The sequence below is a fragment of the Aethalodelphis obliquidens genome, unplaced genomic scaffold (assembly GCF_003676395.1).
Source record: "Aethalodelphis obliquidens isolate GAN/ISIS:26980383/991018 unplaced genomic scaffold, ASM367639v1 scaffold97, whole genome shotgun sequence".
In the NCBI taxonomy this organism is placed as follows: Eukaryota; Metazoa; Chordata; class Mammalia; order Artiodactyla; family Delphinidae; genus Aethalodelphis; species Aethalodelphis obliquidens.
In genome coordinates, this window is record NW_020838041.1 from 2,210,909 (window position 1) to 2,226,700 (window position 15,792).

General features: G+C 55.0%; 1 protein-coding gene across 1 annotated transcript; it reads left to right on the forward strand.

The window, feature by feature from the left end:
• The first annotated feature begins 4,087 nt into the window (after positions 1 to 4,087).
• Positions 4,088 to 6,169, forward strand: GPR25 (G protein-coupled receptor 25). The gene has a single exon (XM_027096014.1). The coding sequence runs from the start codon at positions 4,169 to 4,171 to the stop codon at positions 5,285 to 5,287; it is 1,119 nt and encodes a 372-aa protein (XP_026951815.1). The 5' UTR covers positions 4,088 to 4,168; the 3' UTR covers positions 5,288 to 6,169.
• Positions 6,170 to 15,792: the final 9,623 nt, after the last annotated feature.

Here is a 15,792-nt window from a genome sequence, read left to right on the forward strand (position 1 = left end):
CAGTCTTATTGTTTTCAAAGAAATGTAGATTTAAATGAGGTACCATTTGACCTCATTACCTATTAAAGTGGAAAAATATATTTTACTGATGAATGTCTCTAACAAGATTGCACTGAACCCGTACCCTCCTACAATGCCAGACGATTACTGATCACTGCAAGCATTTGTATCAAGCCAGGAAAATGCTTATAGCCTTTGACCCTCACGAGGGCATTTATACCCTGAAAACAGTGAAAGAAGAAAAAAGCTGTAAGTGCAGTTACTCGTTACAAATCTCTATAACAGCAAAAATTACTGCAAACAACCTAAAAGTCCAAAATTAAGGGATCAGAAAATTCAGCAACATAGAAAAATGTGAATTTGCATGAATTGAGAAAAGCAGACTATAGAACAGGGCACATTCTGACTACATACATGCCTCTGAAACAGTTGTGTAAAATCTATGTACGTGGAGAACATCTGAAATGGAATGTTGACAAAATAGAAAACCCAAGAATAATGGGATTACAGACGAATTCTCCACTTCTGAAAATGTCTTTCACTGGTAGGAAAGAAATTCACCACGTCATGCTTCACGAGGGCTGGGACGCCTTTTCTTATTCCACGTTCTGCGACGTGACTGTGGTTTTTATGATGAAAAAGGCGAGATAATTATCAAAATTTTTCCAAAAGCGTTAAGATGGTTATTTGTACAGAAAAATTAACATTGAGGGGGGAAAGTGGTAAGGGCTTAAATATACAGCCCATAAAGGGCCAGAAATAAAAATACTCCTGGAAGCCATCTAGTTCAAAGCATCGGATATTTACTTATTAAGTATCTCCTCTGATCTCAGGCTTGTACCAGTCGCGGTGATGGCGAGCGTCCCTCACCCCAGGAGCTGATAATCCCACGGGCAGGGTGAGTCTGACCCAGGTGACCAGGCCACCCGGGCTCCAGCCGTCCAGAGGGAGGAGGGTCCGTTGGCACGGGAAGGCCCCCGGGTGGGATGGAGAGAGGGAGGACCATTTCCTCTCTGCTGTGTTGACACCCATCAGCAGTGGCCTGGATTCTCAGCTGACCGCGATGAGTTTCCACTAATGGACTGTTTCTAACCCTGAGGGGGGTCCCCTGAAGAGGGGAGGAGAGACCAGTGTCATGGAGTTGGCCTTAGTCACTGAAGCCAGGCTGGACACGTGGCAGGCCAGGCCCAGAGCAGCGCCCCCAGCTCTGGCCCGAGCTGCTTCCTGCCACCAAGAGACATGCGGAAAGGCCCAACGCCCAGGCCCTGGCAGAGAAAATCCGCCATGTGCTCGGGACCACAAGACCACAGCCCAGGAAACAAGAACCTCTGTGTTTTTAATAAACAGCCCACTCTGCCTCCCCTCCACCCCCTGCCTCCATGACCCTCTTGGTCTCTTTGCCCTATTCTCTTCCACCTGGAGGTTTCCGGCCGTTCATCTTGAGCTTTCAGATTTACGCCCCTTCTATGCCCCAGGCTGAGAGGCGCCCGGCAGGTCTGGGCCTGTCCCTGACTGTCCCGGGCTCCTGCAAGGCAGCACCACCTCGGCTGGCCTTCTGGGGAAGGAGGCTGTGGCCCCCAGGCCCCCCAGGACGACAGCGTCCCTCAGCAGCAACCACGTGATCAAACATCAGAAAAATTGCTCCACATGTCCCGTGGCCCCTCAGGTGTCCACGCTGTATGTGGGTCTTGAGGAGAAACCCAGGCTTGGGGGCTGGGATGCCGTGGAGGGCTGGGCCAGAGCCTTCCATTCCCCAGCCTCTTCCCTTGCCTGCTTCTCCCGTCTTGTAACTGGCCCAGGAGAGAAATTCCTGACCGGAACGGCGTGGACACGCGCGCCCACCCCTCCTTAGGCTTTGCCACCCCTGGGGATCTCCATGGACCAGAGGGGCCACAGCTAGGGTGACCTCATGTCCCAGTTTGCGCAGAACGGGCCAGGTTGATCGTGATAATGCTTCTTTCACTCTCAGAAGTGCCTGCTGTGGATCAAGAATTATTCCATCAGGGCTTCCCTGGTGGCGCAGTGGTTCAGAGTCCACCTGCCGATGCAGGGGACACGGGTTCGTGCCCCGGTCCGGGAAGATCCCACGTGCCGCGGAGCGGCTGGGCCCGTGAGCCATGGCCGCTGAGCCTGCGCGTCCGGAGCCTGTGCTCCGCAGCGGGAGAGGCCACAACGGTGAGAGGCCCGCGTACCGCAAAAACAAAAAACAAAAACCAACAAAAAAAGAATTATTCCATCACCCCACCTCAAATCAACATGAAACGGAATGCACACACAAGCCGCCCCGTGGCCCCGACCTCAGTGGACGGGCAGTGCCCCTGGCGCTCCCCACTGGCCGTCCAGGCCCAGCCGACTCCTCTGCGCTGAGGTCCTCGGTGCCGCAATTCTCTTGAACAGATCCTCTCCTTTCTGTCCCCTCGTCCAGTTCCCTATGTCCGACCCTGCCTCTCCCCAACACAAACAATGACAACAGCCCACGGTGGGGTCCCCCGGCTGGAGCTTCTCCCCGTCCAGTCCACAGTTCTGCACTGACCTGTGCAAAGCAGATGGGGGGACTGCCCTCCTCAACATGTCCGGGGGCTCCTACTGGTGACATCCAAGTCCCCTCTTGCCTCTCCTGCGTCCCCTCCTAACACCCTCCTCCCACCTGGGCTCTGCTGCTCGAAGAATTCACCTTTCAAGCTCCTTTCTGGAACTGACCTCAGGTGCCGGGAAAGGTTTCTGACTCTTCCCATCAGAGGCAGCTGCTCCCTCCCGTCTGAGCTCCAGGGGGACTTTGCTAACATTCACTCCAGGCCATCTGACCTCTAGCACGCTGGCCACTGCATGTCCTGTGCATGAATCTGTCTCCTTTGCCTCCTATTCAGACACCCTCCAAGGTCAAGAACGGCATCTCTGTGACGCCCAAACAGGGCGTTGCGCACGGAGGAGCTCGCTGTAACGGGAAGGTATGCTATAAAACGGATAGATAATCCACCTCAAATTTTTAACGCCAGATGGCCCAACAGTTCATTCATTCCTGGTGACGATGGGGCGGGGGCTCTGGGGGGACACGCACACTGTCACATCAGTTGCTACACAGCAGCCCATGGGAGGAAGTCTGCTAAGAAGAGTTGGGACCTAACTGGATCGTCCAGCATCCCCGCGCACCCTTCCCCGTCCCTTTCCTGGCCCCACCGCCTTCTTCAAGGCCAGGCTTCACGCCCACCCTTCTCCGTGTATCCTTCCCCACCTCTCTCAGTGCACGAGGGATCTCGCCCGCCTTCTAAGCTCCTGACTCCTGATTTAGGACGACTAATCTGCCGAGTCAGGTGCCGTCTCGTGTCATCTTTTGTACTGAACTTACATCTGTGTCTGGCTTAACAGGTAGGTTTTGCCGATGCAGGAAGGTGGGGAAGAGCTGGGATTTGGATTCCAGGCTCTGCTCCTTTCATCTGGACAGTCTGACCCTCCCCCTCCAGGGTCAAGCCCTCCCTTGTGGCTCCCTGGGAACCTGAGTTGGTCAGAAAAGCCACCCTTTGGGCTAAGGCACGCGGCCCAGCATCTCAGGGAGCTAACACCATTCGAGGGCCTGGTGGCCAGTCCCTGAGAGTAGGTAGGCCCCCCAAGGGCAGGCTCCCCGCAACATGCCCGCTGTGCACAGATGGCAGAACCCCTCTTTCCTAGAAGGCAGGGGAACCGCGGCGGAGGGCTCCTCCCCAGATAAAATACTCACCCCTGGCCCTGTCTCCTCCCAGAGACAGACAGCAGCGGGGAGCGGGGGAAGCGGGGATGAGGACCGCCTGGGGCTCTGGGCGCCTCTTCAACCGGCCACCAGACCCCTGAGACGGTTGCCGTTCTTGGCCCATGAACAAAGAAACCGAGCGACTTACGGAGAGGGACAGGCTAGGCTCCCAAGGGAGGCAGGGCCGTGTCCCAGCCCTGGGGACTTTTCCTCCTAGGACCCAGCTGGGAAGCCCCCCGCCCCCGCCCCCGCCCCCGCCCCCGCCCCCCCCCCCCCCCCCCCCCCTCCGCCCCCTCCTCCCCTCCTCCCCCCCTCCTCCCCCACCCCTTCCTGCCCACCCAGTCGCCTCGGCCCCGGGTGGGTGACAGGAAGGGAGGTGCTGGGCACCGGCCGTGAAGAGCCACCCTCCCTCTCGACGCCGCGTCCGCCCGGGTCTCGCCAGCCATGCGCCCCACCGAGCCCTGGAGCCCCAGCCCGGGGACGGCGTCCTGGGACTACTCAGGGTCGGGCGCCCCGGAGGAGCTGGAGCTGGAGCTGGAGGAGGAGCTGTGCGCGGCCCGGGACCTGCCCTACGGCTACGCCTACATCCCCGCGCTCTACCTGGCGGCCTTCGCCGTGGGCCTGCCGGGCAACGCCTTCGTGCTGTGGCTGCTGGTCGGGCGGCGCGGCCCGCGGCGGCTCGTGGACACTTTCGTGCAGCACCTGGCGGCCGCCGACCTGGGCTTCGTGCTCACGCTGCCGCTGTGGGCCGCGGCGGCGGCGCGGGGTGGCCTCTGGCCCTTCGGCGAGGGCCTGTGCAAACTCAGCAGCTTCGCCATGGCCGGCACGCGCTGCGCGGGCGCCCTGCTGCTCGCCGGCCTCAGCGTGGACCGCTACCTGGCCGTGGGCCGCCCGCTGGCCGCGCGCGCCCGCCGCACCCGGCGCTGCGCGCTGGCCGCGTGCGGGGCCGTGTGGGCCACGGCGCTGGCGGCCGGCCTGCCCTCGCTGGCCTTCCGCCGCCTGCGGCCGCTCCCCGGGGGCCACGGCAGCCAGTGCGCCGAGGAGCCGTCCGACGCCTTCCAGGGCCTGAGCCTGCTGTCGCTGCTGCTGACCCTGGCTCTGCCCCTGGCCGTCACCGTCGTCTGCTACTGCCTCGTGTCGCGCCGCCTGCGCGGGCCGGCGCACCTGAGCCGCGCCCGGAACCGCTCGCTGCGCATCATCTTCGCCGTCGAGGGCGCCTTCGTGGGCTCCTGGCTGCCCTTCTGCGCGCTGCGCGCCGTCTTCCACCTGGCGAGCCTGCGCGCGCTGCCGCTGCCCTGCCGCCTGCTGCTGGCGCTGCGCTGGGGCCTCTCCGTCGCCACCTGCCTGGCCTTCGTCAACAGCTGCGCCAACCCGCTCATCTACCTGCTGCTCGACCGCTCGTTCCGCGCGCAGCTGCGGCGGCGCGGGGCCTGCTGGCGCTCGGCGCGCGCGGCGCGCGGGGGCAGCTCGGCGTCCTCGCTCTCCCAGGACTACGGCTCTCCGTTCCGGAGCCCGGCCCGCCGAGCCCAGACGACGAACGCCTCCTCGGCCGTGGGCCCATAGCTGGCCAGCCCGGAGGAGGGCGCGGCAGCGGCGCGCGGAGAGGGGCGGGAGGCATAGCGAGGTGGGCCGCCCCCAACCCCCCACCTGCCTTCCCCGGACCTGCGTTCCCGAGCGCGGAGAGCGGCTCCGCCGGCACCGCCTAGACCCCGCGGGTCTCGTTCACCAGCTTTCCCAAAACCTCAGCGTTTCGAACTCCCCCCACGCCAGGCGGCTGAGACCAGGTCTTCTCCCGCTCGGCCCCGCGGGCACCTGGGCTCTTTGTCTCCAGCCCAAGAAAGGTCCTGCAAGATGGAGCCCACAGCAGCCCGGACACCGCAGGGTCCGCCGAGTAGGGGAAAGGGAAGTGGGCCTCCCTTCTCTGCCCCGTGGATAGCAACACTGGCCAGAGCCCCCCAAAAGCCACTCTTGTCTTGGGCTCTGTTACCTTTGGTCCCTACAATCGCCATTGCCGTCTGAGAAATACCTCCTCCAAGCCAGACCCTCTGGCCCCTCACTTTCCAAAAGATCCTACAGACTATGAAACCGACAGCCCTTTATACTCAGCGGTCTTGGCGGCAGAGTTTGCTGAATCATTAGTCACCATCAGTTCAGATCTTCATTTTCAAAGCTCGCCAAAGCGTGGGAACCAGTCCTGCTGTCCGCTCACCCAGCCATTCCTCCTGAGTTTCCCCAGAAGCCCGGGCCTGCCCCAGTTCCGTATCTTCTCCCCTCTCCCAACAAGCGGCAGGACTCACCCTGGAAGTTATCCTGGACTTTCCCTCTGGACAGAGGGTTCTGGCATCTCTCATCAGGTGTTTGGATTCTCTCTCCCCCAGCCCGGACACCAGGCCCTTCAGTGTGAGTTCCCCTTTCTCAATAAACACTCTCGCTGCCCTCGCCCGACAACTGTGTCGGTCTTTACTTGAGCAGAGGCGGATGGAACACTGGGTCAGACAAAACTCAACCCGGGAGTTGAGGTTGACCTCAAAGTGATCGGAATTTGGGGTGAAGGTCAGGGACCGAGAGAGCTGATCCCACCGTGGGCACAGCAGTCCCACGGGAGGGCGGCATAGCTTTTAATTCTCATTATTTTAAAGGGTGCTTCACATTTTGAAGGTTTCAAAGAGAGAAGAGAAAAAAAAAGATTTAAGGTCATCTGCCAGCCAGGTGTCACTTCAAAGAGGAAATGTGTCATTGTGATTCTCAGATCAGCACAGGGCTTTTTCTCCTACCCCTTTTGAGACCATCCAGTACAAATGTTGAGGGTGTCCATTTTCTGACTCTGTGACATCGTTTGAGGTTTCTGGAGGGGTTGAAATTTCAGTGTTTCTACTTTTAAGAGGATTTGGCCTGAAGAAGTGTCAGTCGTTGCGGAAAGGAGCTCAGAATTTCTCTCTGAGGGCCCCCCTCTCCGCCAGACCCCCGGGCAGGCGTGGAGTCCAGTCTTTGGGGCTGATGGGTTACAGCAGTTCAAACCCGCCTGTCAGCGGCCCTGGGAGGTCAAGCTGGGAAGAAGCACACCTGGGCGCGTCCTCCCCACGCACCCGAGGGAGGCAGGCCTTGCAGCCTGTGGGGTCGCCGGGCCGGCAGGACCGAGTCCAGACACTTTAACCTCGGTACATCGGGGCTGCCCCCATCCTCACCTCATCGCCCTCCGAGGCAAGAGGTGACCGTTTCATATGATGGGACCTCAGCTTACAGCAGAAGCGCTTTACTGGGCTGTTCGGACGGAGCCCCTACCTGGACCCCTGTCACCTTGCTTCTCCCGACTTGCTGATGAACTGAGTTCCCTGAAGACAGACAGACAGACAGAAAACTTCTCCATCTCCCCCCAGCACAGCAGTTATCAAAGCTCAGCATTTCCCTCCCGCTGCTGGGAGATTGGAAAATGCTGATAAGTGAAAAGAAAAAAGGGGTAACAGAGTTGCTTGTGTTAAATAAACACCCACACACTTCAAGGCTGGAGGACATAAAATAATTGTTAGCCTTGGTGTTGTCGAAGCAAAACATTAGGAACCACAGGGTCGTTTGGGTAAAAACCACCTTCTGTGCTTTTCCCTCTCTAGCTCCAGTTAAGCGCCATAGGCGTCTCTCTTCTCAACTAGTGGGAAGCCGTCCCGTTTCTCTCCGTGTTGTCTCTCCCTTGAGAATGCGAGCTCCATAAGCCAAGGGAGTACGTCTGTTTGGTTTGAGGCTGTGTCCCCAGTGTCTGGTGGGGAAGGGGACACGCATGAACCCCCCGTGGAGGGAATGGTCCTCGGGACCCCGTCGTCATCCGAAATGATAAGAAATAACGCGAAGCGTAAAAGCGGGGTTGTTGCATGGTATTACGATCTGGGCACACAGGAAAGGGCTGTAGGGGTGAGGGAGTGCTAGCCCCTTCCCCTGCATGTCTCTGTCATGAAATTTTCTGCAAGCTTCTTTTAAGGTCAGCGAACAAAGAGCAGTCACAGTGCCCCGGTGCTGGAGCTGAAGACAGAGCCGGTCCTGACCTGGCTCAGTCCTGGCGGGGGCCTGCCTTGGGCATCTCTGCCAGCTCCCTCCAGCCTCTGGTTCTTCATCTGAAGGATGGAGATGGTTCTAGTTTACTCAGGCATCTCACAGATCGAGGGAAATCACGTTCTTTTCTTTAAACTATTTTGTATTGGAGTATAGCCGATTAACGACCTTGTGATAGTTTTAGGTGCACAGCAAAGGGGCTCAGCCGTACATGAGAAATCACAGGAGCCCAACCCTCAGGATTAGCTGCGTCCAGGCCCGGCTGCCCTTGCCCCTCCCCTTCCGAGGGTGCCCCCTCCCCTTGCCCGAGGTTTGTTTTTTTTTTTTTTTGTGGTACACGGGCCTCTCACTGTTGCGGCCTCTCCCGTTGCGGAGCACAGGCTCCGGACGCGCAGGTTCAGGGGCCATGGCTCACGGGCCCAGCCGCTCCGCGGCATGTGGAATCTTCCCGGACCGGGGCACGAACCCGTGTCCCCTGCGTCGGCAGGCGGACTCTCAACCACTGCGCCACCAGGGAAGCCCTCTCTGGGTTTTTTAAAGGTCAACGTTTGGGCAAAGGCCGGGCACCTCGGCCTGTGTGACTCTGATTTGAACTTGTGACTAATTCTGGGCTTTCTTGGGCCCTTTCTCAGGGCACCGTGTTGTCACCCAGGCCCCTGGGTGAGTGATCTGGGGAGTTCATGGGAATGGCAGAGTGGGTGAAGCCACGCTTGGTGAGATGACTCAGCCCCACCGTCGCTCTGGACATGGTGAGGACATCTCGTTTGTCAGAGCCCATGGGGTCTAAGTGCTGCTCTGCCTGCAGGAAGCTCCTCACCACCCCGCCCCCATCAAGACCCCCGCTCAGTCCAGTGGGGCAAAGGATGGAAAGACCCGGGAGCCCAAGGGCAGGGATGCTGGGCTCGCGGGAGGGAAGGAGGAAGTGGGGAGGTGAACTGTCACCAGAGTGTCTGCTGCGCGTGCCATTGCATCTCTCATGAGAGTGGGCGCTGTGTGCGACCCCTAAGTACGTCCATCGCAGGCCTGCAGACCTGGAGGCCCGTTTTGCTCATTCCAAGTCGGGGACAGGGAGGGCCAGACCCGGAAACTCACCTGCTTAAGGTAACGGCGACCACTTGCATCTCTGCAGCACAGCACACGTTTGTAAAAGGCACATAGACGTGCTTTCCTTGGCCCTCATGACCCTGGGGCAGGCAGGAATGAGCCATTCATTTTATTGATGGTGGGGCTGGGCTTGGAGGCAGCCTGGTCAGGGTCGCAGACCAGCAACAGGGCAGCTTAAGCCTCTGTCTCTCCCTCCCGACTTCTCTGGACCCTGTCACCCCCTCCCGTGTGACACCCAGCTCACGCCCAGGGATGCCCAGGCCCAGGCTCTCTCTTACAAATTGTTAAGTCCCGCCCCACCCCCCCGATTGTTTAAGTAATGCAGGTTCTTTGTTTTTTTTAAAAAAGGAAATTACGGGAAAATATAAAGGAAAAATATGGAAAACATCCATTATTCTACCTTGAAGATACCTTCTTTTTCTGTGTATATGATAATAGACATGTACATTGTTTCCCAGCTAAATTGGGGTCTTCCCTGGCGGTCCAATGGTTAAGACTCTGCGCTTCCACTGCAGGGGGCATGGGTTCAATCCCTGGTCAGGGAACTAAGATCCTGCCTGCCACGTGGCCAAAAATAAATGAGTAAGTAAATCAAATGAAAATAAATAAATAAACCAGTAAATTGGGGTCAATCTGTATGAGACCAAAAACTGAGTCTATTGTGTTTCCAAGTGTGTACCCAGTGCCTGGCACAAACTTGGCATTCAGTAACAGTTTGTTGAATATATGTTATATACTTTATTTTGTGGCATGCTTCCTTCACTTGCAAAATGCCGTATTTTATCAGGTCGTTAAATATTATTCTAGGGCTTCCCTTGTGGTGCAGTGGTTGAGAGTCCGCCTGCCGCCTGCCGATGCAGGGGACACGGGTTCGTGCCCCGGTCCGGGAAGATCCCACATGCCGCTGAGCAGCTGGGCCCCATGAGCTACGGCCGCTGAGCCTGCGCGTCCGGAGCCTATGCTCCGCAATGGGAGAGGCCACAGCACTGAGAGGCCCATGTACCGCAAAAAAAAAAAATATATATATATATATATATTATTCTAAACATCTTTTTAAGGTTACATTACATCATTATATGAAACGTAACCGCATTTATTTAACTAAGCCCCTAAACTTTTTTTCAAGTTTTCATTCTTATACGTAATTCTGTGATGAACATCCTTGGACAAAAATCTTTATATTCACTTCTGATTCTTTGTTCAGGACAAATTCCTAGAAGTGAAATTATTCATCAGAGACTATGAACATTTAAGACTTCGGTACACTGTGCCAAAAATGTTGAAAAATTTACATTCTCTCTGGAGGTATGCGGGTGCCCGTTCACCACACCCTGAACAAACACCAGGCGTTATTATCGTAAAAAAATATTTGCCAATTTGGTATCTGCCCAAGTTTAAAAGAATACAATATTACCATCTTATTATGTTATTTCAAATACCTTTTTTATACAGCATATTATTACAATATCACTCTGAAGTAGGTGTTAAAATAATGGCTAATATTTATTGAGCACAAACTATATGAGAGGTGCTGACCTAAGGGTTTTTTTTTTTTTTTTTTTTGCGGTACGCGGGCCTCTCACCACTGTGGCCTCTCCCGTCGCGGAGCACAGGCTCCGGACGCGCAGGCTCAGCGGCCACGGCTCACGGGCCCAGCCGCTCCGCGGCATGTGGGATCTTCCCGGACCGGGGCACGAACCCGCGTCCCCTGCGTCGGCAGGCGGACTCTCAACCACTGCGCCACCTGGGAAGCCCTGACCTAAGGGTTTTATATGTACTATCTTATGAATCCTCACAGCAACTTTATGGCATGTATATTATTCTCCCTGTTCACCAGATGGAAAAATCGAGCCTTGGAGAGTTCCTGTAACTTGCCTTAAAGACTTGTGTTACTGCCCCCACCGTATAGATGGGAACTCAAACACCAAGGTGTGTTGACTTGCCGAGGTCACGCCCAGGGCAGGACTTAAGCCCATATCCTGGTGCCCAGCTCAAGCCATCCTCCACTTCTTGTAGTTTGCTGGTGCCCGGCTTACCCTGTTTCTCACCGATTAGCCCTAAACCAAAGGGTGACCTGGGGTGAAGGCCACCGGCACTGGCCCTGCTTCTGCTCTCAGAAGATCCGGGTGTGACGCTTAACCTCGTGTCAGCTTGAGTGGGCCACCGGGCGCCTGGGTGCTCGGTCGGATATTATTCTGGGTGTTTGGGGATGAGATTAACATTTGAATCAGACACTGAGTGGAGCGGATGGCCCTCATCACAGGGCCGGCCTCATGCCTCCGCTCAAGGCCTGACTAGGGCACAACGGCAGAGTCAGAGAGAACCCAGCCTCCCCCGACCAGCTGAGCTGGGACATCAGGCTTCTCCTCCCTGCGGACCCGGACCGGCACTGGGACCCCTCACATCGGCTCTCCGGGGCCTCCAGCTTGCCTAGTGCAGATCTGGGACCTCTCAACCTCCATAACCACGGGGGCCAGTTTCTTTGTTTTGTTGTGTTTTTTTGGCAGGGGGGTGGCCGTGATGAGCATGCGGGATCTTAGTTGCTTGACCAGGGGTCAAACCTGTGCCCCCTGCATTGGGAGCACGGAGTCTTAACCACCAGACTGCCAGGGAAGGCTGGGCCAATTTCTTACAATAAACGTCTTTATATATATTCTGTTTCTCTGAAGAACCCAATCTAATACAACCAGGGTCCCCTCAGGAGATGGAGTTTGGGCATCCGATTAAGAGGGGGAAGGGGGCTCTTCCCAGGCGTGCTGGGCTCGGGGTCGGGATTGGGAGAGGCAGTGCTAAAGCCCCCCCCCACCAGGGCTGCCTGGGTAACCCCACAGGCGGGTGGAAGGTGCTGGGCTTTGCTGGGGAGAAGCCTCAGGCACTGGCCCGCGAAGCAGCTGAAAGTGCAGCGTCTGGGAGGCTGTGGTTTGCCCAGGAAGAGGCGCCAGACGAGGGGTGATTCATCTAGCTCGTCCTGCTCTGAAAACGACCGTCTTCGGGTGTGCACACTCCCCGTTTCCCCTGCCACACAGATACCCTAAAACAAGCAGCTCACACCCGGGCTGTCCCTACCCCAGATCCCGTGCCCGCAAAGTCACAGCGCCGGGGAGGGTCTCAGGTTCGCCCAATTCTTTTTATCTTTTCAAACAAAGTTTCGGTTTTTATATAAGCTACGGCCTCAAACCTTCTCAGGTCTCATTTTCTAACACTGTGATCACTATAAAGAGACGAGGCCCCATCCAGAGTAGACTAGCTCAGGATCCTGCAGCCTAACTGTACTCATTTTCATTTTCTGACCTTCTCTCTCCAGCCCTTCTCCTGTCATGGTCCCAGGTCACGTTACTGCAATCACAAGGTGCTCTGCTTTTTTTCCCCGGAAGGTATTAGAAGCATTTTTCTTGGCCACCACGTAGATGTCACAGTGGTCCCTTTGAAGGCTCCATCCGGGGCCAGGCCGCGTGTAACTAGCGGGGCCTCCGCTGTCAGACAGTTGAGACGCCAGCACCCCTGCTCTGGTCAGCGTGTGCGGTGATCACCTCCTCCTCCTGGTACAGGGCTGGTTTGTACGTGGGTCCCAAACCCCCTGCCACCCGGCCCTCCTCGGGGCTCCCGGCCCTCGGGCCCCGTGTGACCCATCGCCTCTGGAGACCGCCTCACCTTCCCCAGGAGCAGCGGCTTCGGGAACAAAGCACCTTGAAAAGTAGCACAACAACTATGTAACCAGGTTTTTGTCAGAATTACCATGATTACTTTAGATGCTAGGCGCTGACTGTGAACCACGCCAGCAGCTCTCAGCTTCTTCCTCCCCGTCTTTGTCCTGTTATTCACCTCAAAATCCTCATCCTAAAATGGGAATCATGCTTCTTAGCACAAAGGGAATGTGAAAAAGTTAGATGTGTTAATATGTGAAAAGTGCTCGGGACTATCTGACACATATTAAAAAAGCATCGTATGTTTGCTATAATTATTGGGAGTAAAAAACCCGAGAAAGACATTCGTTAAATAGAATTGAGTCATACCATCGTTTTGGATTTCTCTTCTCAAAATCACTGATTCAACTCATTTTCATTTTGAGTTTACTATGTGCCAGTCAGCGTGCAAGACCACAGGACTACAGAAATTAAAAAGAGTCTCGGCTCGCCTCCAGGATAACCCCGGTAAATTGAGTCTCCAGCCGCAACACAAAAAAGATGGGGATGGTAGCCTCACTGGCATCAAAGAAGGAAATAAAGCCAGGTGGACCTTTAATTTGGGTAAAGCTTTATTTCTCTTTTCCTAGTTCTCTTTTCTTGAAACTGAAAATCACACACAGCATTCCGTCTTGTGACTGAGCCACTTTTTGTACATCACTGATTTCCAGGGTATCAGTTAATCCCAGGGACCCTTCAGTGAAAGCCTTCAAGTTGACCGAGGACATTTGGTCCCTCCGGCCGGGGAATGTCCTGCAGAGGCCAGAGTGTTCCCTGCAGTGAGAGGGGCTGAGAGCCTCACCCACGGTCACCACTCTGCTGAGGTGCTGTATCCAGTGCTGGACAGTCGGGCAGCTGCGGGCAAGACCCCAGCACTGGGGCTCCCCAGCATGTGGTATAAATAGGGAGGTTATTGTAAAATGTAATAAACCAGCGTGGACGTCTTCTGGGGGTTTTCTTGTGTCACAATCTGAGTTGGGAAAATGGATCACGAAGAAGGAAATTGCTCACATCGTATGGAATTTATTGCTTTTTAAGAGAAAAACTATTTTAATTAGACATAGAAAATCTCCTTCGGCAGTCTCAGTACAATAACTGACTCGGGCCACAGTGATGGGTGTTTGTTAGAGAAAAAGATACTAAAACCACTCGGTGGGAGCTGATGGGGGCTGGACGTGTCACCTCACAGATTATCTCCCAGTGACAAGGGGAAAACACAGTCTGATGGGGGAGGATCGCTGTCACCCGGAACCCCCATGTCAGCTCCACATCATTGCTGTAAGAGAGGCGACCAGAGGCTACCTGCCTCTGGGAGAGGGGGGGACGGAGCAGCGGACACCGTCTGTGAGGTGTTCTCACCCAAAACACAAGCCAGGATCCCAGTCTAAGGCTTTGCCGATACCTTCCAGGTCGCAGGAAATGTGGGGTTAGGAGCAAGTTGAACGCAGCAGACGAAACACAGAATGTAGGCCATTTCACGAGGCGACTAACCCGATTTCAAAAAGTCACTGACATGATTAAAAAACAATCAGGGTGGGGAGGGGACCCACACAAGATTAAAAGAGCAGAATGCAACGTGTAGGCCTTACTGGATCCAGATAGAAAGACTGACTTTAGAAGACAGTGTTGGGACAACTGAAGGACTCTGAATGGATTTGGTGTTAGGTGTACTACTAAGGAGTTATTGTGAAAATGGCCACATGTTTATACAAGAAAAAGGTGCGGTTTTTTTTTTTTTTTTTTTTCTGAGATGCGTTCTGAAACATTTAGAAGTGATAGGTTACCAGGCCTGGGATTTTTCTTTAAAATATTTCACTAAAGAAAAAATAAACTATGGAAATACAGGGAAATGTTGATAATTACTAAGTTTAGGTGATGATAAATGGGAACTCACTATACTAGGCTCTGCTTCTACTAATGTTGGAAAGTCTTCATATCAAGTTTTACACTATTTTCATTACAGAAATTGCACATACACAGAGAATGCATTTTCACAACAAAAAGCTCACGCAGAAATGGAAAAGCTTACGTCCCTCTGTCCTCTCACCTCCCCCCACCGCCCTGTTACCCTGTGGGTGCATATTAATCGCTTCTCAATTTCTTACCTATTCCTGCTGGAAATCCCAGCTCTCAACAGTGCGTAAGAAGATGGAAATCACCCACTTTCCAGCCTCCAAGACAACAGTGAAGTTTTGACATTCCTTGAACAAACCGGGTGGCATCTCCCCCCGATTCCAGCCTGGGACCTTCTGCCCGTCCCGTCACAAGTGCCCAGCCGGCCTGAGCTCCTCCTGGGGCCTCTCGGCCACTCCATGGAATGCACCCACCCCCTACAGAGTAATCAGAGCACCTAGAACACTTTGGTGAGTGCATTTATGAACAAATCAATAGAAATGCATTGACCTAAGTCACCAGGTCACAGAGGGTGAGGGCAGGAGTGACTGGAACCAGAGCTCTGAGGGAGGTGCCGAAAGGTCCCACGCAGCGGCGTTCATGGACCATTTCAACAGCATCTGACCTCAGTTTAAACCAACTTCCCTTCAACACACTGCCTTCCCTTCCATTCTCATCACTGAGGAGTTTAAGAGACGCCAAAGGTGTGAGGCACTAGCTTGTTTTCAGTTAACCGGTGCCAAGGCCGCAGGCCCGGCGGCCTGGTCACAGGAGGAGGTGCGCCTTCTGCAGCCTGAAGCAGCTAAACCACAGGAAGTGGAACTTGGTCACCGGTAACAGGTTTGGAACATGAAAGATGCAATTATCGTGCAGAAATATTATTATTTTTTCCTGAGAATTGAGTGCGAGAAAGATGAAAAACTTTTTTTTTTTTAAGATGAGGAATGTCGAAAAAACATCTTTCAACAAGTCACTGCCTTTCTGAGAGCTTACTCTGTGCAGAGGACATTCTATCCGCGCATTCACTATCATTCTAACCGCGCATTCACTATGATAGGACATTCACTAGCCTCATCACGGCCACACGCGTGATCCCATCCCCACCATTTTACAGAGGAAGAAACCCAGGCTGTTTGACTCCAAACCCCACGTGTTTTAACGTCTCTCCTAAATGGTGACCCTGAGCCACTCTGCACGCTCGCACCTGCCAGGTAAAGTGATGCAAGGGCCCGGGGGGTGGAGGGGTTCCGGCGCTATTTCAGAGGCACCTCCAGCCCGGGCCTTTGAAAAGGGCAGGGGTTACTGGAGTATTGGCGATAATCCAGCCCTGGGCAGGGCACACACACC

What these genes read in the sequence shown, in the direction of transcription:
- GPR25 (XM_027096014.1), top strand. Translation starts at nt 4,169, where the DNA reads ATGCGCCCCACCGAGCCCTGGAGCCCCAGCCCGGGGACGGCGTCCTGG.